This window comes from Symsagittifera roscoffensis, chromosome 1, assembly GCF_963678635.1.
Source record: "Symsagittifera roscoffensis chromosome 1, txSymRosc1.1, whole genome shotgun sequence".
NCBI lineage: Eukaryota > Metazoa > Xenacoelomorpha > Acoela > Convolutidae > Symsagittifera > Symsagittifera roscoffensis.
Genome location: NC_087062.1, coordinates 83260992 through 83284654, shown reverse-complemented (window position 1 = coordinate 83284654; position 23663 = coordinate 83260992). Strand labels below are relative to the sequence as shown.

The following is a 23663-nucleotide window of genomic DNA, read 5'->3' as shown; positions in this document are numbered from 1 at the left end:
GGTGTATTACGTGTAGATTATAGAAGTAAGCCAATGTTTTTTTTGAATTTCTCATTCTTTTGTTCCTGATGCGTTAATCAAATCTCGTTCTCATCTTAATTTTTTTCTATTAATTTAAATGTTTTCCCCTCGTAGCTTCTATTTGTTCCAATTTTTGCTATTCAATTAGGGGAACAGTTAATGGACAATAACGTTTTATTCGAGTACTGAAGAATCTGTGAAAATGAACAGTTACACTGGGAAAAAGTCATTTGTAAAGAATGTTGTTTTCCATAATCTTTTTTTTTATATCAAATTTTCAATTTTGAGGATTTTGCAATCAGTATTTGGGAAAGTCCGTCTTGATTTCTCGAGGGGTTCTTTGACATAGCTAAATTGTTTTATCAACTCTCTAACTCTTTTGCCATTTGTTTATCACACTTTCATTGTATCTATATCCCATCTGAAATCTCAGGAAGTTTTCCATAGATTTCAGGTAACTGAAAATGCAATATACCTGAAATTATTCGAAAAGTATTATTCAATTACGCCAAACTGATACTACAAAGTACGTTTCGTTTTGTAAAATTTGAATTGATGGAAAAAAGTTTTCGAAAGTACTTACAATTTTTTCCAGCACAATTTTCTCACAAATCACTATGAAAAAAGTTGAGGCGGCTTAGAATTTCAAAAACTCACAAAAAAACATTGATAAAAATATATTGACAAAGAAGCAAGAACTCTTTTGAAAATTTTTTTTTCAAAATCCAAAAGTGTCAAGACTTTAATTTTTAAATAATTTTATGCTAAAATTAATGTTAAAAACATGTGTACAACTGACTTGAAACATTTCTAAAGATCACCAAAAAGTCGTGATTTTTTAGATAGCTTAAAATTTTTTAGACAGCAAAGTTTTTTAAAACAATATGCAAAAACTGAATCATATTTTTTCTGATGTAAATGCAAAAATGCAGCAAGTTTAACCATAAAATCATAAAATTTTATTGTTAAACATCTGCCCAAATTTTGCTTAGAAAGTTTCAGTATTGTCAATTAAAAATCTATGCAAAGCCTGAAAACACAGTTTTAATTACTTTCGATCGATCTACACGTAACAATTAGTTGCTGGAAAGCAGTAAACAAAATTATTAACGGCGCAAAGAAGTTTTTGCGGTAATTCAATAAAAAGCGAAAACAACATTGGATTTAATCTCAGAGTTGTATTCACTTTTTTATTTGTTTAATTTTGTATGCAGAAATAGTTTTGAAAAAAAATTGCAAAATGCAAAGTCTAATCAGCAGTTTTTAACAAATTGGAGCAAAAAACAGTGTAAGAAATTTTGCAAGATGCGAAAAGTGAAAATCATAGGTACAAAAATTAATAAGAAATCTCACAAAAAATTCTTCTGAATACTTTTACAAGATGTGTCGAAAAACCTTTCAATTTTGAGAAAAAATTGCAGAAGTTTTTTCAGAAATTTTTTGTCAACATTTTTTGGTTCTCTCTGTTGGAAATTTGTATCTGGCGATGTTCATTGAATTCTTTTCTCCTGTCTTCATTTTTTGTGATTGACCCCTTATTCTAACTAGCTTCGATTTGGTTGATTGCCATAAGTTAAGTCAAGTTAGTTTGGAATACAAAAGAGGTAGAATGGTTATTAGGTTAACGCTTTTGCACAAAATGAAAGTATTGTTGTTCAGTAAGACAATCATCTTAACTAACAAAAATCCGGCAAATGTTTAGAAATAGTTTTGATCAGTTTCAAATATTTTCCTTTTTTTCAAGAGTTTATATCAAAACTGATCATTTTGAATGGTGCTACTTGTTTTAGTGTCTTCCTCGGCGGCTCGTTGTCTGTCTCTGACTCTCGGGCTTAATTTTTGCCCTCCGACTGCTTGATGCTGATGCGCGAATGCCTTAGCGAGTTTCCGAAGAATCTTTGGCTTTGGTGTAGATGAAGACCTGATTGATTCCGTCTCACCTCGTTCGATATGCTGCTTGAAACCCTCTCCTGCCCCCACAACGTTCATGGTAGTTTCTTTAGCCGGTGATGGGCTAATGGCCGACTTTTTTTGTGTCGTGTGTCGTCGTGTTAGTGGTGTGGGCTTGCTTCTCCATTATAAGCCCCTGAGGCGTTCTGATTAAGCCTTTTTGAATCAATATTGGCTGCTGGTCTTGCTCCTCAGTGACTGGTTTTATGGCGACTCTGTGTTCATATGATGTTCCGTCTCTGTAGCCTGCAAATTTTTTTAACAAACTTTCACTCGATGGTTCAACGTTGAGTTCCGCGATCGGGCCTGTGGTTGCGTCGCTTAGCTGGTGTTTGCTTGATCTTTTCAGGGATCGTAAGGACTGGCGTGAAGCTCTGATTGCAGTTTCCCCCTGTACGCTCTCACATATTATTTGTAAATATTGAAGCTGATCAGGGGGTCCATGGAGACCCCCCATAAATTGAGATAGGCTATAGCCTATCTGGTCTCTAACTCCAAGTTAAGTTTTAACATCATGTATAGAGTCTAAATTGCAATGTTTTAAGATTGGGAATAGAATTGGCAAAGCTTAAGTGTCTATGACATGGTAAGAGAATAGTACGAACATGGTAATTTTTGGTTTTCTAGAAATCTCTAGTTTTTGCAAAATAGTTTGGGGCGCGTAACCTAATTGCTGAGTATCATTGGTGTATTACGTGTAGATTATAGAAGGAGGCTAACATAATTTTTTTTGGTTTATGGTAAGTCAATGGTAATAGTTTTTGAGTGAATTTTTTTTTTCATTTTTTGCCGAACCGAAGACATGCAACTCTCTCGTTTCTCTTCAGTAACGGCATTGCAATGAGTAAAGAACTTGAAGTAGCTTTATGGAAGATTTTAAAATTCTCACAATTTCAGTGGGGAACATACACTTACTTTGAAAGGTTCCATAAATTGAATGAAATTGAATAAAAATTAGGTCAACCTTGAGCAATGACTTTCAATGTAAGTAAAAAATCTTTCCTAAAAACAGTTATAAAGGAAGAATCCAACCAAACTACAAATTCTTTCAAATAACAAGAAAATCAGAATCGAGTTTCACTTATTTGTGGACTTTCATCGCTTTCGACTTCAACCAATCAGAGTCACGATATTTTTAAACGAATTTGTTATAAGTGCAAATGTCTATCTAATCACAATTGACTTTAAAAAAGAGTTATTATCTATTTTGATGTAAGCCAATCAGAAACTAACATTCGTTCCAAGACAACTTTTTGGATTTTTTCTATAACAATGAAGTTTTTACAAGTTTTTAAATACTTCTCAGATCAAATTATAAAATGTGTATTTAAGATTATACCGAATCTATTAACCATTTTGATTTAAATAATTTTTTATAAAAATCCTCAATAAACTACTTTATATAAGTATCGAGATGTGGATACCTGAAACTTTTTTGGAAATGTACGTTTTATATTACTAATTCCTTTTTCTTGAAATAAATTCTGAATTTTTAATCAATTTTTTTTAAATTTGTTGAATATCTGACCAGCGAAGAAAGAAACTACCAAAAACATTTCTTCACCATGTTTTTTCATTTAGTCGTAAATTGAACAAACGAAATCTTCTAGATTAAGAAAATCCGTCAACAAAAATTCTATAAATCTAGCCTCACAAATGTATCAAACCAGTAACCGAGTTTATGTTCCTTGTCTACAATTTTTTACCAAAGTTTAATATTCTAGCTCCTACTTCGCACTTCACTGCAAAATAAAGTTGTGCACCAAATACATTTTAATGAAAAAAGTCACATAGAATAACAATTATTGAATCTTACAATTCTCAACAATTATGAAGCCTCCCAATACTTGAGAAAGATCTGTGGGTTCTTAAAGAGTGTAATTTCATTGGCAAATACGGAGGCAACTTGTTTTATTGCTTTTTTTACTTTTACAGTGAAGAGACTAAGTTGAATAAAGGAGCCTTGCTGACATTGTACTTCTCAATCGTGACAAAAACTTGTCTTCTATTGTAGTTCGCTATATCATAAACTTTGCCAGAGATGTCCAGCTCGTTATCTATAGTTGACGTTTTTGACTCTTTGCCAGATTGTGAGATAAGCTAGAAGCTGAAGATAGCATTATGAGATATCATGACTTCCATATATGGAAGTAGAACTAGTTATGAAATGCTTTGTAAAAACCTTCAAAAATCGAACTAGCATTTGATTTTTGAAGACATACAATAAACTTCTCCTATAAAAAAACCTCATTTCTTAGCAAAAATCTGACAGCTGCTATGTACAAGTTCTTCTAAGATTTTAATCAGTTAATAAAAAGAAATCATTATTTTTCTCTCGTGGTTCGAATTTTAAGAAAAATCTTTAGTATCCCAAGATTATTGCGTGGTTACTCACGTTCTTGCATGGGGAGTGGCAATTTTCACTTAATTTGAGTAGGAACATGTCTGAGCCATATTCTTCAGAGATTAGTAAACAATCAAAACGTATACTAAGAAATTGGCTCTTTGTATTTACACTTTGTTCAAACACAGCCTCCATTCATGCAATGTAACATCAAAGAGAGAGTATTCAATCAGCAGGATGGAAAGGAGCAGACAAAACGACAAGCAGTGCAAGAAAACGATTTGTTCTGAAAAAATTCAGGAGACATTATGTGAGTTCTAATAAAAAAAATTGCATCACATTAAGACTTCGGCTCAGGGCTTAGAGTCGAAAACAAAAACATTTATGTCAAAATATAAATGTAGTATCAAAATTGTAATCAAATGATCAAAAACATACTCACATCCTCACCAGGGAGCAAACTGATCAACTCTATTGAATCGCTAGACACTTGGTCAATTTCTTCCCACTAACTAAACATGATATCAGCCTTCCTATCCAAATTAATATCTATTGTTTGGGCTGAACACCATTCGGCTTACCGCAAAAGCGGAACCTCGAACAAATAATTTTTGTTTGTGAATAATAAATAATACTCGACCCGTGAAATAAAAGCATCTGAATTATACATAAACTCATAATTTGTTTTTCTCTCTTCCTTTTTCTCATCACTTGTATTCCAAAGCGGAATATTTTTCAGAAGCTCTAATTTTTTTTGATACTTCAGCCAGTTATCTTTATCATTTTTGTAGCAATAATTTCAATCCATTAGAAATTAAAAAAATCAAGAAGAAACCCTCTGCAAACATTCTGATCTCTGACCAAATGGTGAGATTATATGGTTATTTGCAAACTCAAACATATGGTTATAAATGGATCAAAAATGCTTATCACTACCGACTTAAATTGCAAATAAAACATGCACATTTTCTTTAAGACGCAATCCTACGAAGCGACTACACAACAAGCACCCATTCAGCGACCGACTACACTACAAGCTGCCATTTTACGCGCAAACTGTCAAAATCAGAAACAAAAAATTTTACGCAAACTCTATTAAAACTTTATGACGTTTTGTAAATCATATATTCTGCTTTTAATTTTTTTTTCAACTGGCATCGCCGTTTAACAATCACCTTATAAGATGGTTGGATGTTCTGATTTGAAATCAGAAACAAAATTCTTAATTTTTACCATATGTTAGCTTAAAGTTATGTGTTTGCTCGGTTGATAAAATATCAACAAAAGCAACCATTACGACATATGTTGTCTCTACCTGATTGGTTTAACCATTAGATGGAATGTTGAAAATGTGAAAATGTACGGTATGTAAGCCAAGCGAAAATATACCAAATCATCACTATCACTATCACTATCACTATCACTATCACTATCACTGTCACAATCAATCTATATCCAATAACCCATGTTCTATATTTGATATCACAATCACAATCAATCTATATCCAATAACCCATGTTCTATATTTGATGTGTGTCCTCTTTATTTGAAATAAGAAACTTATTTACGAGTGAAAGAAACTTTGTCTGTTGAATAAGAATAGGAAAGTTTTAACAACATTGAGATTGACACCTTATTCTAACTAGCCTCAATTTGGTCGACCGCCATGAGTTAGGTGAAGTTAGTTTGGAATACAAAAGAGGTAGAATGGTTATTAGGATAACGCTTTTGCACAAAATGAAAGTATTGTTGTTCACTAAGACAATCGTCTTAACTAACAAAGATCCGGCAAATGTTTTAGTAATAGTTTCGATCAATTTCATGTATTTTGCTTGTTTTTTTGAAGAGCTTATATCAAAGGTGCCACTTGCTTTTTAGCGTCTTCCTCGGCTCGTTGTGTCTTTCTGACTCTAGGGATTAATCTTTGCCCTCCGATAGCTTGATGCTGATGCCCGAATGCCTTAGCGAGTTTCCAAAGGATCGGAATTTTCTTTGGCTTTGGTGTAAATGAAGACCTGATTGATTCTGTCTCACCTCGTTTGATATGCTGCTTGAAACCCTCTCCTGTCCCCACAACGTTCATGGTAGTTTCTTTAGCCGGTGATGGGCTGATGACCGACTTTTTTTGTGTCGTCGTGTTAGTGGTGTGGGCTTCCTTCTCCATAGTGAGCCCCTGAGGCTTTCTAATAAAGCCTTTTTGAATCAATATCGGCTGCTGGTCTTGCTCCTCAGTGACTGGTTTTGTGGCGACTCTGTGTTAATATGATGCTCCGTCTCTGGAGCCTGCAAATTTTTTTAACAAAACTTTCACTCGATGGTTCAACCGTGAGTTCCGCGATCGGGCCTGTGGTTGTGTCGCTTAGCTGGTGTTTGTTTGATCCTTTAAGGGATCGTAATGACTGGTGTGAAGCTCTGATTGCTTTTCTCCCCTGTTCGCTCTCACATATTAGCTGTAAATGCTGAAGCTGATCAGGGGGTCCATGGAGACCCCCCATAAATTGAGATAGGCTATAGTCTATCGGGTCTCTAGCTCCAAATTATGTTTTAACATCATGTATAGAGTCTAAATTGCAATGTTTTAAGATTGGGAATAGAATTGGCAAAACTTAAGTGTCTGTGACATGGTAAGAGAATGGTACAAAATGGTAATATTTGGTTTTCTAGAAATCTCTAGTTTTTTGTAAAAAAGTTTTTAGGGCGCGTTATCTACTTGGTGAGTCTCATTGGTGTATTACGTGTAGATTATAGAAGTAGGCCAATGGTTTTTTGAATTCCCTATTCTTTTTTCCTGATGCGCTACTCAAATCTTCTTCTCATCTTAATTTTTTTCTGTTAATTTAAACGTTTTTCCCCTGGTACCTTCAATTTGTTCCAATTTTTGCTATTCAATTAGGGGAACTGTTAATGAACAATAACGTTTTATTCGAGTTCTGAAGAATCTGTGAAAATGAACAGTTACACTGGGAAAAAGTTATTTGTAAAGAATGTTGTTTTCCATAATCTTTTTTCTATATATCAAATTTTCAATTTTGAGGTCTTTGCAATATGTATTTGGGAAAGTCCGTCTTGATTTCTCGAGGGGTTCTTTGACATAGCTAAATTGATTTATAAACTCTCTAACTCTTTTGCCATTTGTTTATCACAGTTTTATTGTATCTATAACCCGGCTGAAATCTCAGGAAAATTTCCATAGATTTCAGGTAACTGAAAATGCAATATACCTGAAATTATTCGAAAAGAATTAATCAATTCCGCCAAATTGATACTAAAAAGTACGTTTTGTTTTGTAAAAATTTAATTGATGGAAAAAAGTTTTTGAAAGTACTTAGAATTTTTTCCAGTATGTTTTTCTCACAAATCACTATGAAAAAAGTTGAGGCGGATTAGAGTTTCAAAAATTCACAAAAAAAACATTGATACAATTTTATTGACAACTAAGCAAGAATTATCTTGAATTTTTTTTTTCAAAATCCAAAAATTTGAAGACTTTCATATTTAAATGTTTTAATGCTAAAATTAATGTTAAAGTCATTTGTACAACATGTATGCAAAAACTGAATCATTTTTTTTCTGATGTAAATGTGAAAATTTTAACCATAAAATCATAAAAATTAATTGTTAAACATCTGCTCAAATTTTGCTTAGAATATTTCAGTATTGTCAATTAAAAATTTATGCCCAAACTTAAAACACAGTTTTATTTCCTTTCGATCAATCTACACGTAACAATTAGTTGTTGGAAAGCAGTAAACAAAATTTATTAACCGTGCAAAATTTTTTTTGCGTTAATTCAATAAAAAGCGAAAAAAACATTGAATTTAATCTCAGAGTTGTATTCACTTTTTTATTTGTTTAATTTTGTGTGCATAAATAGTTTTGAAAAAAATTGCAAAATGCAAAGTCTAATCAGCAGTTTTTAACAATTTGGAGCAAAAAACAGTGTAAGAAATTTTGCAAGATGCGAAAAGTAAAAAACATAGGTACAAAAATTAAAAATAAATCTCACAAAAAAATTCTTTTGAATACTTTTACAAGATGCATCGAAAAACCTTTCAATTTTGAGAAAAAATTGCAGAAGTTTTATCAGAAATTTTTTCGCAACATCTTTTGGTTCTCTCTGTTGGAAATTGGTATCTGGTGCTGTTCATTGAATTCTTTTCTCCTGTCTTCATTCTTTCTGATTGGTTTAACCATTAGATGGAATGTTGAAAATGTGAAAATGTACGGTATATAAGTCAAGCAAAAATATACCAAATCATCACTATCACTATCACTATCACTTTCACTATCACTATCACTATCACTATCACTATCACAATCAATATGTATCCAATAACCCATGTTCTATATTTGATTGGTGTCCGCTTTATTTGAAATAGTAAATTTATTTACGAGTGAAACAAACATTGTCTGTTGAATAAGAATAGGAAAGTCTTAACAATATTCAGATTGACCTCTTATTCTAACTAGCTTCGATTTGGTTGATTGCCATAAGTTAAGTCAAGTTAGTTTGGAATACAAAAGAGGTAGAATGGTTATTAGGTTAACGCTTTTGCACAAAACGGAAGTATTGTTGATCAGTAAGACAATCATCTTAACTAACAAATATCCGGCAAATATTTAGTAATAGTTTTGATCAGTTTCAAATATTTTCCTTTTTTTCAAGAGTTTATATCAAAACTGATCATTTTGAATGGTGCTACTTGTTTTAGGGTCTTCCTCGGCGGCTCGTTGTCTGTTTCTGACTCTGAGGCTTAATTTTTGCCCTCCGATTGCTTGATGCTGATGCCCAAATGCCTTAGCGAGTTTCCGAAGAATCGGAATTTTCTTTGGCTTTGGTGTAGATGAAGACCTGGTTGATTCCGTCTCTCCTCGTTCGATATGCTGCTTGAAACCCTCTCCTGCCCCCACAACGTTCATGGTAGTTTCTTTAGCCGGTGATGGGCTGATGACCGACTTTTTTTGTGTCGTCGTGTTAGTGGTGTGGGCTTCCTTCTCCATTGTGAGCCCCTGAGGCTTTCTGATAAAGCCTTTTTGAATCAATATCGGCTGCTGGTCTTGCTCCTCAGTGACTGGTTTTATGGCGACTTTGTGTTAATATGATGTTCCGTCTCTGGAGCCTGCAAATTTTTTAACAAACTTTCACTCGATGGTTCAACGTTGAGTTCCGCGATCGGGCCTGTGGTTGCGTCGCTTAGCTGGTGTTTGGTTGATCTTTTCAGGGATCGTAAAAACTGGCGTGAAGTTTTAACATCATGTATAGAGTCTAAATTGCAATGTTTTAAGATTGGGAATAGAATTGGCAAAGCTTAAGTGTCTATGACATGGTAAGAGAATGGTACAAACATGGTAATTTTTAGTTTTCTAGAAATCTCTAGTTTTTGCAAAATAGTTCGGGGCGCGTAATCTACTTGGTGAGTCTCATTGATGTATTACGTGTAGATTATAGAAGGAGGCTAACATATTATTTTTTTTGGTTAATGGTAAGTCAATGGTAATAGTTTTTGAACTAATTTTTTTTTCACTTTTTGTCAAACTGAGGACATGCAACTCTCTCGTTTCTCTTCAGTGACGGCGTCGCAATGAGTAAAGAACTTGAAGTAACTTTATGGGAGATTTTTGAAAATCTCAAAAATTCAGTGGGAAACATACACTTACTTTGAAAGGTTCCATAAATTAAATAAAATTGAATAAAAATTAGGTCAACCTTGAGCAATGACTTTCAATGTGAGTAAAAAATCTTTCCTAAAAATTGTTATAAAGGAAGAACCCAACCAAACTAAGAATTCTTTCAAATAACAAGAAAATCAGAATCGAGTTTCACTTATTTGTGGACTTTCATCGCTTTCGATTTCAACCAATCAGAGTCACGATATTTTTAACGAATTTGTTATAAGTGTAAATGTCTATTTAATCACAATTGACTTTAAAAAAGAGTTATTATCTAATTTGATGTAAACCAATCAGAAACTAACATTCGTTCCAAGACAATTTTATTGACTTTTTCTATAACAATGAAGTTTTTACTGGGTTTTCAATACTTCTCAGATCAAAATATAAAATGTGTATTTAAGATTATACCGAATCTATTAACCATTTTGATTTAAATAATTTTTATAAAAATCCCCAATAAACTACTATATATAAGTATCGAGATGTGGATAGCTGAAACTTCTTTAGAAACGTACGTTTTGTATTACTAATTCCATATTCTTGAAATAAATTTTGAATTTTTAATCATTTTTTTTAAAGTTTGTTGAATATCTGACCAGCGAAGAAAGAAACTACCAAAAACATTTCTTCACCATGTTTTTTCGTTTAGTCGTAAAATAAACAAACGGAATTCTTCTAGATTAAGAAAATCCGTCAAAAAATAATTTTATAAATATAGACTTACAAATGTATCAAACCAGTAACCGAGTTTATGTTCCTTGTCTTCAATTTTTTACCAAAATTTATTGTTCTAGCTCCTACTTTGCACTTCACTGCAAAATAAAGTTGTGCACCAAATATATTTTAATGAAAAAAGTCACATAGAATAACAATTATTGAATCTTACAATTCTCAACAATTATAAAGCCTCCCAATACTTGAAAAAGATCTGTGGGTTCTTAAAGAGTGTAATTTCATTGGCAAATACAGAGGCAACTTGTTTCATTGCTTTATTTACTTTTGCAGTGAAGAGTCGAACTTGAATGTAGGAGGCTTGCTGACGTTGTACTTCTCGATCATCACAAAAACTTGTCTTCTATTGTAGTTTGTTATATCATAAACTTTGGCAGAGCTGTCAAACTCGTGATCTATAGTTGATTTTTTTGACTCTTTGCCAGATTGTGAGATTAGCCAGAAGTTGAAGATAGCATTATGAGAAACCATGACTTCCATATATGGAAGTAGAACTAATTATGAATTGCTTTGTAAAAACCTCGAAAAATCGAAATAGCATTTGATTTTTGAAGACCTACAATAAACTTCTCCTAAAAAACCTCAATTCTCAGCAAAAACCAATCTTCCAGTTAATAGCTGATATGTATCAAGTTCTTCTAAAACTTTTATCAGAATTTATCTTTTATCAAATAGAAATGAACAATTTTTTCTCGTTGTTTGAATTTTAAGAAAAACTTTTAGTACCCCAAGATCATTGCGAGGCTTCTCATGTTCTTTCATGGGGAGTAGCAATTTTTACTTAATTTTAGTAGGAACATGTCTTAGCCATATTCTTCAGAGATTAGTAAACAATCAAAATGTATACTAAGAAATTGGCTGTTTGTATTTACACTTTATTCAAACACAGCCTCCATTTATGCAATGTAACATCAATGAGAGAGCACTCAATCAGCAGGATGGACAGGAGCAGACAAAACGACAAGCAGTGCAAGAAAACTATTTGTTCTGAAAAAATTCAGGAGACATTATGTGAGTTCTAATAAAAAAATTGCATCACATCAAAGTTTTGGCTCAGGGTTTATAGACTGACTTCGTAAATGAAAAAACTCGAAAACACAACCTGATTTGTTGAAAACATTTGACGGTTTTATTGATGGATATGGAGCTTTACTTTGTAGTTCCCTCTCTTTGTCTTAAAACAATAAAACTATATAAAACATTTTCACTTCAATTTATGAAAAAAAAAACAACAGCAAAAAAACATGAAAAAATTGAATTCGAAATGTTTTTTTTTTGAATTCTTCAATCTTTTGTTCCTGATGCCCTGATGCGCTACTTAAATCTTCTTCTCAAGTTAATTTTTTTCTGTTAAATTAAACGTTTTTCCCCTCGGAGCTTCTATCTGTTCCAATTTTTGCTATTCAATTAGGGGAACTGTTAATGAACAATAACGTTTTTTTGGAGTACTGAAGAATCTGTGAAAATGAACAGTTTCATTGGGAAAAAGTCATTTGTAAAAAATGTTGGTTTCCATAATCTTTTTTTCATAAATCAAATGTTCAATTTTGAGGATTTTGCTTTATGTATATGGGAAAGTCCGTCTTGTTTTCTCGAGGGGTTCTTTGACATAGCTAAATTGTTTTATAAACTCTCTAACTCTTTTGCCATTTGTTTCTCACATTTTTATTGTATCTATAACCCGGCTGAAATCTCAGGAAAATTTTCATAGTTTTCAGTTAACCGAAAATGCAATATACAAGAAATTATTCGAAAAGAATTAATCAATTCCGCCAAATTGATACTGAAAAGTACGTTTTGTTTTGTAAAAATTTAATTGATTGAAAAAAGTTTTTGAAAGTACTTAGAATTTTTTCCAGTATATTTTTCTCACAAATCACTATGAAAAAAGTTGAGGCGGATTAGAGTTTCAAAAATTCACAAAAAAAACAACATTGATACAATTTTATTGACAACTAAGCAAGAATTATCTTGAAATTTTTTTTTCAAAATCCAAAAATTTGAAGACTTTCATATTTAAATATTTTTATGCTAAAATTAATGTTAAAAACATATGTACAACATGTATGCAAAAACTGAATCATTTTTTTCTGATGTAAATGTGAAAATTTTAACCATAAAATCATAAAAATTAATTGTTAAACATCTGCTCAAATTTTGCTTAGAATATTTCAGTATTGTCAATTAAAAATTTATGCCCAAACTTAAAACACAGTTTTATTTGCTTTCGATCGATCTACACGTAACAATTAGTTGTTGGAAAGCAGTAAGAAAAAGTATTAACGGTGCAAAAAAAAATTTTGCGGTAATTCAATAAAAAGCGAAAAACACTTTGAGTTTAATCTCAGAGATGTATTCACTTTTTTATTTGTCTAATATTGTGTGCAGAAAAAGTTTCGAAAAAATTGCAAAATGCAAAGTCTAATCAGCAGTTTTTAACAGATTGGAGCAAAAAAACAGTGTAAGAAGTTTTGCAAGATGCGAAAAGTGAAAAAAATAAATACAAAATATTTAAAAAAATCTCACAAAAAAATCTTTTTGAATACTTTTACAAGATGTCTTGAAAAACCTTTCAATTTTGAGAAAGAATGTGCAGAAATTTTATCAGAAATTTTTTGTCAAAATTTTTTGATTCTCTCTGTTGGAAATTTGTATCTGGCGATGTTCATTGAATTCTTTTCTCTTGTCTTCAACCATTTGCCACACTTTGACGGGAACATTCGTTTGAGTTGAGAAAATCCCGGAGACTGACTCGATTACCTTAATTTTTATCCTTTTGGGTGGAAACTTGACCCAGTACTGAAGTTTGTTATTCTGTACGGAGAAAATCATTTCGAGAAATAAGTTGCAGTAATTGATAATACTGATCAAAAACAAGGAATATGCCTGATTTAGAGCTGAGAGAGGAGATAGTTGACGGTAGGTAAAATTAGGATGAAATGATTTTTACTGAAGAGTGAACGGGCTGGAGTTGTCAAATCCAACCAGAGAGAAAATTATCTTTTAAGGACTTAAGTATTCCAAATACCTGAAAAAATTATTCGCAAAAAAATTACAATTGTGTGGCCTCCAGTTGTTTGCTATAAATATGAAAAATGTTGCCAATATAATTAACAAAACGAAAAAATTTTAGGAAAAAATGTTTCAGCTAATTTTTTTCATCGTTCCATTTGATTTTTTGTGTATAAAACCAACAACAAACTACTGGTTTAAGAGAGTATATTCAATTTCTTCAATTCTTTGAATCTTATTCCAAATCTAATCAAATAGGATTCCGAAATTTGAAAGTCTTTGATGAAACAGTGAACAAGCGATTTTCCTTTGGAAGCTTTAACAAAATTATTTTGTGAGTAAGGAAAAAACGTCTCTGAAACATTATCGTTCGACAGTCTGATTTACGTCAAGTTTCCTTGAACTTTTAGCAAACAATTCTTGTCAGGTGTAATTCAGCAGTAAGTTTAAAACTCTGATACTTAATACTCGGTTCAAAATTAAACTCATTGATTGATTAAGTTTCCCTAATTAGGCTTCTATTTACTCCGAGAAGTCTATTTTGTACAATATAAACAACCAAAAGAGTATGAAAAAAGGAAGAATCCACATCTATTTCATAAGTAAGGAAATCACTCGAAATATAAACTTTTCTTTGTAGAGTAACTTGAGAAATTCAAGCGTTTCTCAAATGACAATTTTCAAATAATTATTGAAGTTTTTTCAAAGTTATGTCTAGAAACTGAATTATTATTGGGTGAAAAATTTTTCATCGAAAAAGGAAATTTTCGTGGATGAGTACGTCAATTGTATATACAGAACGACTGCATTTCCATTAAAAAAAATATGCGTGATCTATGATAGCAATTCTATTTGAGTGAGAGGTGACGTCATTTATTTAGAAGATATGACGTCATTACCATAAAAGAAAAGTAGTCGATGACGTTATAGTTAGTATAAATATTCTTCTTTTTTTGGATTAAATTATTAATTTTGTTTGCAAATCAGAAAACAGTCAATTTAATTCGCGCAGAAATTTCTTGATTTATGCTTTAAATTGCGTTATGCGTCCTTGAAACATTCGCCTCACAAAATGTTCTGAAAAAATTTCGTTTCACTATTTGTAAATGATACTTAAATTCATAGCCTAAATTGGGGGAGCGAAAGTCACCACATGATTTTTATACTGCTCAAAAGAGCAGTATACAGATTTTTTTTGTAACAAGGGATTCCCATTAGTGATTCAGAAAGATATGAACTTCGATATAGATATGGCCACGAGCTTAATTTTTTTTGATACGGACGCGAGCTTAATTTAAAAGCTTGGATAAAAGATGCAAAACATCTTTTCACTATTTAAAAAAACCAAGAACAAGAACAACTAGTTGCTTTGCAAGTAGCGCAGAACAACTGATTTCTTCAGTATAGTCGTCTTAAAAGACTACTCTATTCTTTTGAATTAAAAGACTAAAAGACTATTCTTTTGAATTTGTAAAATTTCTTGTTAGTAATGTGATGAGAGAATTTGCAAAAAGCTTAAAATTTAATTTTAATCAACAAATTTTTTCCACTAAACGAGAACAAGAGAACACAATTTTTTTTTTCAAAAAAACAATGGTTTATTCTGAAAATTTTTCATATTGTCTGCAGAAACTTTATTGGTTTCTTCAAAAAAATTATTATCAAGAAATGGAAACAATTTTATTGAAAAAAACTAAACTGCCACGGCAGAAATTGAGTTAACATTGGTCTACTACTATTATCCGGTTATAAATCGTCTCATTTTTTAGTTTGCCTGATAAGTGAATCCACCCACTCCGGATGTGATAATTGCATCTACTCATTCCAATACATCCTTGAGTTGTGTTATTTTGCGCGAAAATAAAACAAAAATATAACTAAAACACAGTTTCTTCTCATCTTCCGTGGTCAGAATTACATAATTTTAAAATAAAATTGAACTACCACTGATAAAATGCTGCATTTTTTCAAGGTTATCTATTATGTATATCACATGTTACGTAATATGACGCGCTGAATTGATTTTGTGACACCCGGGGATTAAATGAAAGTCGTTTTTTTTCTAATCTTGTGAGACCTACAGTGGTGATTGAAATGATCCGGACAAAACAAAAAAGCTTGAAACTTAAAACGCGAAAAGGAACAAGAGCAGGTATTCAAAAAACGAGCTAAATCAAAAAATTTCAACGCATTTTTCTCAAATTGAGGTGATATTAAAATATAAAGCGACCAGAATAAAACTATTTTGAATTTGGCAGAGTTATTTTGATACATTATATTTTGCTATATTAGACAACTGTATGAACCGTTCTAGCCATACAAATTTTAAATTGGAAGGTGACTGACCAGAAATTTTGCTTAGCCAGGTCATTTTTCTTAGGTTCCGACCACTCTGGATGAGTGGGAAGAAACTTTGGATTAGAGTTCGAATTTAGCTTGTTTTTTTTTCTAGCAAGTTTTGATTTTCTCGAGCAAAGCTTTTAAAGAATCAACGGTAGTATCATATTGAATTCATATTCTTCGTAAAACGGATATAAAAAATACCAAATAAGTCGTCTGAAAGTCCGAAAAAAAAATAAGACGAAATTTTTGCTATATTGGACACATAAAAGCGTACCATAAAAGATGGTTTAATCAGAAGAAGGCCGAAATTATCGGGCCAATTGCTAAATTTTTCAGCATAATGAGCATCATATGTAGCTCCTTTAACATTTTGACAAGTTGGAGCAGTCAAAATAAATTTTTAGGGGTACCAAGTTTGGACCACAATTTTGCAAATTTTCATCATATTCAAATCCCAATGCGGCAAAGAGCTACAGTTTTTTTGTAAATAGGCTGGTGAGATATAATGAGAAAGATGAATTGGCTGAATTGTCTGAATTTCAAATCGGCTGATTTGTCTTTGGCCGAATTGTCTAGACGCGAGAAAGATCACCTACTAACCTATATAATAGCCAATGGCACGTAGCAACCGCTTATTTTCTTAATAAAAACTCCAAATGCTTAAAAAAGTTTATGGAAGCGGAATTAGTATTGTATTCAAGCAAACATCATTTCAATTTGGACTGGAGGTTGATGAATTATTTTTTCTAAAAGTTACTAAATGGCAAATTGTCAATGGCTTCTTCATAATATTTTATCATAACGTCTGCAAAAAATGAAAAACACAAAGAAAATTTTTTGTTCCAAGAATTCATCCGCAATATAGTTCATTTTTAGGTCAATGTCTTTGATCTAAAATTACGTAACTTTTGGATCAATTGTATAGAAATGATCCTTCTCTTTGGCCAAACAAAGTTTGAGAGACACCCAACTTGAGACTAAACGAATGTGAGGGGGAGGGTTCTCATGCTTGAACGGCCAAATGCTTGAAAAATTCAACCAATCAAAATCGCTGAGCGTGTCTATCGGCTAAATGCTTTTCTCACAAAATCGAAGTCAATATTAACAGAAAATGTATTAAATCAGTGGAAAATAATCAAAAATATTACAAATTGCGGGTTACAACCGCAATACTAATCAGATAATCATCAAGATTAATGAGGCCAAAATCATAAGAACGTTCCAGTCTTGAAAACTCATCTGCTTATTATCTAATTGGTCAATTTTAACACTATTGACCTGGATTTATTTTCTTACTTTTAGATTTTCGCGATTTACTTTGAGATTTTGAATACTCAATTCTGATTGGCTGAAAGTAAGCTAAAATTAATTTCAAGCATTCGGTCCTTCAAGCATGAGGGACGCCACCGAAAGTAAGTATCAGAGCTATTAGACTCAAGCTGTTTTTTCAACTGTCTTTTGTTTTGGCAACTGTTAACTAAGTTACAGACTTCGCAAGAAAAGTGTTCCAGACTTCAGCACCAGGGCTTCCGCAAAAATCATGGTAGGGGCCCTTATGGCCATAAATAGTGGAGGGAAAGGACAAAAAGTATGGCCATTATATAGGGATGACGTAACCCCATTACGTAAAACAAATAGTGAGCGAGCAAGAGCGTTCACCTGCAAAACAAACAACGCGAGCACTTGTTGTATGTTTCGCATTGCGCCAGCGTAATCTTGCTTTTTTTAAACCGAGTTTGTAAAGCATGTCTCCACGTCTCCACTTTGAGGCTACTCTTTCCTTAAAAGCCAATAAAGAGCTTTGGGATACTAAACTCGTTTCAAAAATTTTGCAAAATTGAATAATTTTTTTTTGATTTTTCATTCAAAGTTATGGAACGAATAAAACCCCATAATGGCCATTATTTAATTTTCCTAAGCGATTATGGAAACAATGGAGGGAAAGAATGATGATTATGGCATAATTTAGGGCGGAAACCCCATTATTTGGCCATTTATTTTACGGAACCCCTGTTCAGCACTTCTGCTCAAATTTCCTGCACAACTGAATACTTTGGAGATATTAAGAAAACTTGGATTCCTATGTGGCGTGGCTTGTAACGATGTAAGATTTCTTCAGAGCCTGGACTCAGGAACTCCATTAAATAAGTTGAGCTATTAAGCTTGTTTATTGTTCCGACCATTTGAAAACTGAGGAACTTTGTATTCGGGTGTGTTTCAGATTTTTTTCGAAACAAAACCAGCTAAATCGGCAGAATAATCATCGAATAATTATTGAGTGATATATAATATTAAAGCCCGAACAGTCGAGATTTGAACGACATTAATAAAATTTCAAAAAGAGTTTCTCAGTATTGAGAAAAACCGGTTTAAATTTTTTTGTTTTTTGTCTTACTTCGAGCGAAAAAAGCAAGCGAGCAGGCTTATAATAGCTCATTTTAATGGCTTAAAAGCGTACAATAGCCCACTTTAAATTGCAAAAGCTTAGCCTTACTCAAGAAACAAAAACTTGGAATCAAAAACTTCATAAAACTGCAAAAAAATTGAAAAGATTGTGAAATTTTTTAAAAGTTTTTCTAGTCTTTTTTACATAAATTTTTGTTAAACTTGCTTATTTTACTATGAATGTCGAAAATCATGAACCTCGTTTTTCGTTCAGCTTTGTTTATCACAACGCGTCGCAAAAAAACTACACTAATTCGAAAAAAAAATTGTTGCATTCTTAAGACTATGGTCAGATCATTCTGTGCTACTTGCACAGTAACCGGCTATCCTTGTTCATTGTTAAAAAATATGAGAAAAACTAACCATCTTGATCATGTACACAATGTGCAGCCGTCAAAACCCATTCGTCGTGAATCACTGTCCCCCCGCAAGTATTCGAAACCTTTTTTTCTGTATCATATCGAGTTACTTGCACGTAAAAAGGTCTGGGAGGACTCCGATTACCTCCAATCACAGTCGAAATCAGAGAAGAATTCAGGCTTTCTTCTAAATATAACCCGGGTCAAAGTGATCACTTCATATTTCGTATCTGTCCACCGGAATTTGCTAAAGCTTCCCTAAGCTCTATAACGACCCTAAACTCCCGTGAACCTGGCTGATTTAAAATGACTTGGTAGGTGACTTTTTTAAAATTGACCTAAACATTGGGCTTTTGTGCTTGACTTTTGTCGAAATATAAAATGTCGAGATCGAAATATAAAATGAGAACCTCGACCCGGGATAGAGTTTAAGCTTAAAATTGCTTTCGAACAACAATTTGTAATTTCATTCAATAAAACTGTCAAAAAAATACAAGATCTAATTTGGATCATACTTGTCAAATTACTATAGTCAAAGGATGCTCAGTTATTAATTCAAGGTGATCGATGAAAGTCAAATCGATATACCCAAAACTAAATGGCTTGGTAACACAAGGTGAATTCTAATTTTGGTAGAGTTACCAATTCTAATGATCAATGGTAATAACAAACAAATTTTGTTAAGAAAATATCGCCTGAATCTAAAGTAATTCTAAAACGAAGGTTTTAATATCAAGGCCAAATTGCATGTATTTTTTTAAATGACTATTTCATCCTTGAAAAAGTTTCATATCCGAAAGTATTTTGAATTCATTGTTTGAAAGTGATTTTTTTTTGCAAACAAATAAGATTTTTTCTAATCTCCATAAAGTTTTATAGACCCTAAAGACCCAATGGGGTCTAGGAACTTAGACGACAGGAAATTAGACGATCAGAACGTAACGGAATTTAGACAATAACTTGCGGGTAAATTGCGTAAAATTTGTAAATTAACTTTTGGCTGAGTAAATACTGGTTGTCCGTGAATTCCGTTTCTTTACGGTCGTCTAATTTCCTAGGCCCCAGACCCATGATTCTAGAACGACATTTTAAAAGACTTATCAAAATTGGTTATTTGAGTATTAACAAAGAGGAACACTCCGAATTATAAAATTGACTACCTGAAATGAGCAAGGCGGCCCACGCTACTTGAAGAATGACTCTATTCATCGACAGACATTTATTTGCTCTGAAAATCTCGGATGTTTTTGGTCGAATCTAAGCATGACTCATTCGAGATAAAACTTCATCCGAACCCATCTGAAAGTTATGTGTTTCCTCAATTTAACAAAAAAAAGCAGCTGATCCCAATAGTAGCCAACAATAGACATGTATTTACAAAAAACCTAGTAAAATTGACATCGCAGAATCTATTTGAGGAACGAAATATTTTAATAGCGCGTAATATATAAACTTTGAGATGGGGCGTTTCTATCGTAACAATCAGATCACCTTGAAGAACGTTTTCATTTTTAAACTGTGGGAAAGCGTTCATCTGCAGAAAGTATGTAAAAAACCTCTATTTTTCGTGGTTTCACAGATACACGCACCGGAGCTCCATGAATAACAATCCATAATGTTGTGGTTTTGTATTTGCTCTCTCTAAAATTCAAAAATAAATCATATGGTTTATGATTTTTTTTTCTGATTTGCTTCGCACGCATTGAATTAAAAAAAAGGCCTAGAAAACTGTTTCCTTTGTATTTTTTTCTAGAATGTTTTGCAATAGACATAAATTCTATTTATTAAAAATAGATAAATTAAAATTTAATTATTGTGCTCCAGGCAATTTTTCTCTTCAAAAAAATAGATGTTGCTGCTATAAGCTCGTTTCAAAAACTTCAATTTTGACTGCTGCTACTTTTTGTTGCGTTATGGGGCATGGGTTTAAAAACTGAAACTATTCTATTGCCGATTAATTAAAACGACAAAAATTTCTGGCATGGAGATTCTCGCACACTAGGAATTTTATAACAGAAGGCTTAGGTCTCGGTACGATGGCGTTTTTTTTATATAAATTTTGATCAGAAACTTTGAAACAGAATGCTTTTTAGAATTTCACTCATATATAGGGCGAAAAATTTGTCTCATGGAAGAATTTTTAATACTCGCTACTTGATTCAATATCCAAAGAAAGTGACATACCATTTTAGCAAGTGGTTTTTTCTCCTGAAACTTCGCTCGATACTAACATTTTTCTTGAGGCGACATTTCGTAGCAGTCGACAACTCTTAACAGCAACAATTCGTAACTGATTCACGCGCAATATTCCTCTCGTGTCGGATGTCAGCGCTGCGAAGCGGAGCGAAGGTCTGCCAATGCCTTGGGACGATTTGGAGCGAAGTGCCTTGTTACAAATCGGAGCGAGCGCTGCCAATGCCTTGTTACTAATTGTCGCTTTTTACGAGTTTTCGCCTGTTACGAATTGTCACCTGCTACGTTTTTCATGTGAGGAGTTTTTGTATAGTAATGGAACTTTCACAATTGCTTTTTAGAAATTTGAACAAAAAAATCACGCGACAGGTTTCAATGAGCGGCGAATAATTGCGTCTCAATAATCAAGTTAAACTGAATTGAGGTGAGCCTATTGATAAAAAGTTGCGTCAGTATTGCGCAAAATTTGTCATTTTTTGTCATTACGGGCTAGAAGGTAGTTTTTAAAAAACTGTAAATGTCAGTTTTCAAAGTTTAACTTTTAATTGCCAAAACTATATCAAATATTTGAAACGTCAGTCAAAACATTTAGGGTTTTGCTTTCGTGGAAACAGTTTTGTTTGCGTGTAAGACTGTAGTATAGAACACGACTGCTCGTATCAGGGTGAAGCACTGAATGTTCCGACTGACTTTTAAGGTCTATCAGGCAGTAAAAACATTTTTGTGAAATAATCCCCCTAACACGCCATTCCATTTAGATTACAACGTGATAAATTTTGCTTCTAGTAACAATCAGTTATGGCAACTAAGCCTCCTTAAACCAATTTGGAACAATTTCTAAGACGGATTATATCTCCGCTTACGCGTTAATAGCGCAAAATTTCGCGCGTTATTTTTTTAAAAATAGCCAAAAGGCAATCTTTAAACCCCCATAACTTTATGGAAAATAATCACAGGTAAAATATCTTTTCGAATTTAAGCTCAGGACAAAAATGCCTTTTGAATGATAAAAAATTCCGTCAAAAATGGCTAGTTAAAAAGTCGAAATTTGTCTGAAAAAAACCCACCCCGAGCGCAAATATTCCGTTACTTTCGTTACGGAAGTCGGAAAAATAAAGCAGTTGCTTCCTTGTTTCAAAAAGTCTTTTTTATAGAATTTCCATCAGAGACGGATCTAGGAATTTTTCCAGGAGGGGGGGGGGGGCGGACTTTCAAAATTTTTTTTTCGAAAATTTTGTCGACCTGTTTCTTTTAGGTCGACCAAATTGATTTTTCAAGCTCTCTCAAAGCATTTAAAAGTCCCTGTTTCTTCTGCGCCGCAAGAGAAAAATTTTGAAAAAAATGGCCAAAAAAGTGTTTTCAAGCACATTTTGGAAAACTTTGAACAAAAAAATTTCTGTACACTGGCGTTTTTGATTTAAAAAACATCTTTTTTATGGCACGCGAAAGCTCTAAGATAGATTGCTTTATTGAGAGTTTCCATGCCCGTAGATTTTCGAACGAAATAAGTTTGTATAACATCAATCAGGGAAGGATCTAGGATTTTCTGGGGTAGCGGGCTTTCAAAGCTCTTCGAAATTTTTTTCTTTGATTTTTTAGGTCGATCAAATTTGATTTTACAAGCTCTTCCGAACCACTGTGAATGCTATAGACGCCTTGAGCTGGAAATTAAATTTTCACCTCTAAATTGTTCTTACAGCTATGTGGTTGGAAAATGCCAAATTGGCCAATTTTGGTTTTAAAAAAAAACGCACTAAGTTCCACTTTCCAAATGTTTCTAAGATTAGTTTCTAAACGATAAATAAAACTCGTTTTAAAATCCATTTAAATTGAACAGTGATAATTTAAATCTTGCTGATACAGACTTTTTTCCTTTGTTTTTTCCTTATTTTCTAGAATTTTTTGCTTGTCGATCTGTAGTTGGCATTGCATGTGGAGGTTGAATTTCAAAAACTTGAAAACTTTTAATCATTTATTGCTGAAAACTAAAGTAAATACGTTATAAGCCCGTCGGAACAGTGGGCATCGCCCTGATAGAAGCAGTCTTCAGTTTTTCGTTGTTTTTCTACTTTTGAAAGTATAGCAGATTTTCTCGATAATTTGTTGAGAGAGATTTAAATTGCAGCCCAATCATTCCACCCACGCCTCTTGGTGTTTTGTTAACTACATTCAAAGCAAGATTTGATCGCTTAAAAATTTATGGCAGTCCGGTCAAAATTCATAGCAAGGGTGATCAACAATATTCAGTTGTCCAACGGATACTTTGTTCGGTTACCAATTTTGTTGGGCCGATCAAAAGTTTTGAATCTATACTAATTCACGGGAAACGTTTGAAGAAAAATGTTTTTTTTTTTTAGTCAAATGAATTCAAAAATGATTTAAAGAAGCTTTTGCGGCCTTATTGGTGTCCAAATGTTCTGCGCAACTTGATTTTAATCCAATAAGAAGAAAATGTTTTATATCGTAGATTTAGATTTCTAGATACGCCTTTTGGGAAAACGAATGAGTGGGAAATTTCAAAAATGTTTATTTTTTGGGTCAAAACTTCAAAAATTTAAAAAATTGAGACAAATTTTTCAATTCTAAATTTG

General features: G+C 32.7%; 3 protein-coding genes across 4 annotated transcripts in view; 1 reads left to right on the top strand and 2 right to left on the bottom strand.

The window, feature by feature from the left end:
• LOC134857117 (chymotrypsin-like elastase family member 2A) overlaps positions 1-19476 on the bottom strand; it is a 44020-nt gene extending 24544 nt beyond the window's left edge. For both annotated transcript variants that reach the window (XM_063873485.1, XM_063873484.1), the window contains exons 1-2: positions 19290-19476; positions 18884-19066 (exon numbers count right to left, since the gene is read on the bottom strand). In XM_063873485.1, the coding sequence (XP_063729555.1) occupies positions 18884-19066; positions 19290-19392 (286 nt within the window). In that variant the 5' untranslated portion in view covers positions 19393-19476. The remainder of the gene's footprint in view (positions 1-18883; positions 19067-19289) is intronic.
• The window catches only part of LOC134851205 (probable small nuclear ribonucleoprotein Sm D1), a 107116-nt gene that overhangs the window by 54269 nt on the left and 29184 nt on the right, over positions 1-23663 (top strand). The gene's annotated exons all lie outside the window — the stretch shown is intronic.
• Positions 1-23663, bottom strand: part of LOC134851199 (medium-chain specific acyl-CoA dehydrogenase, mitochondrial-like) — a 423273-nt gene that overhangs the window by 390985 nt on the left and 8625 nt on the right. The window lies entirely within an intron of this gene.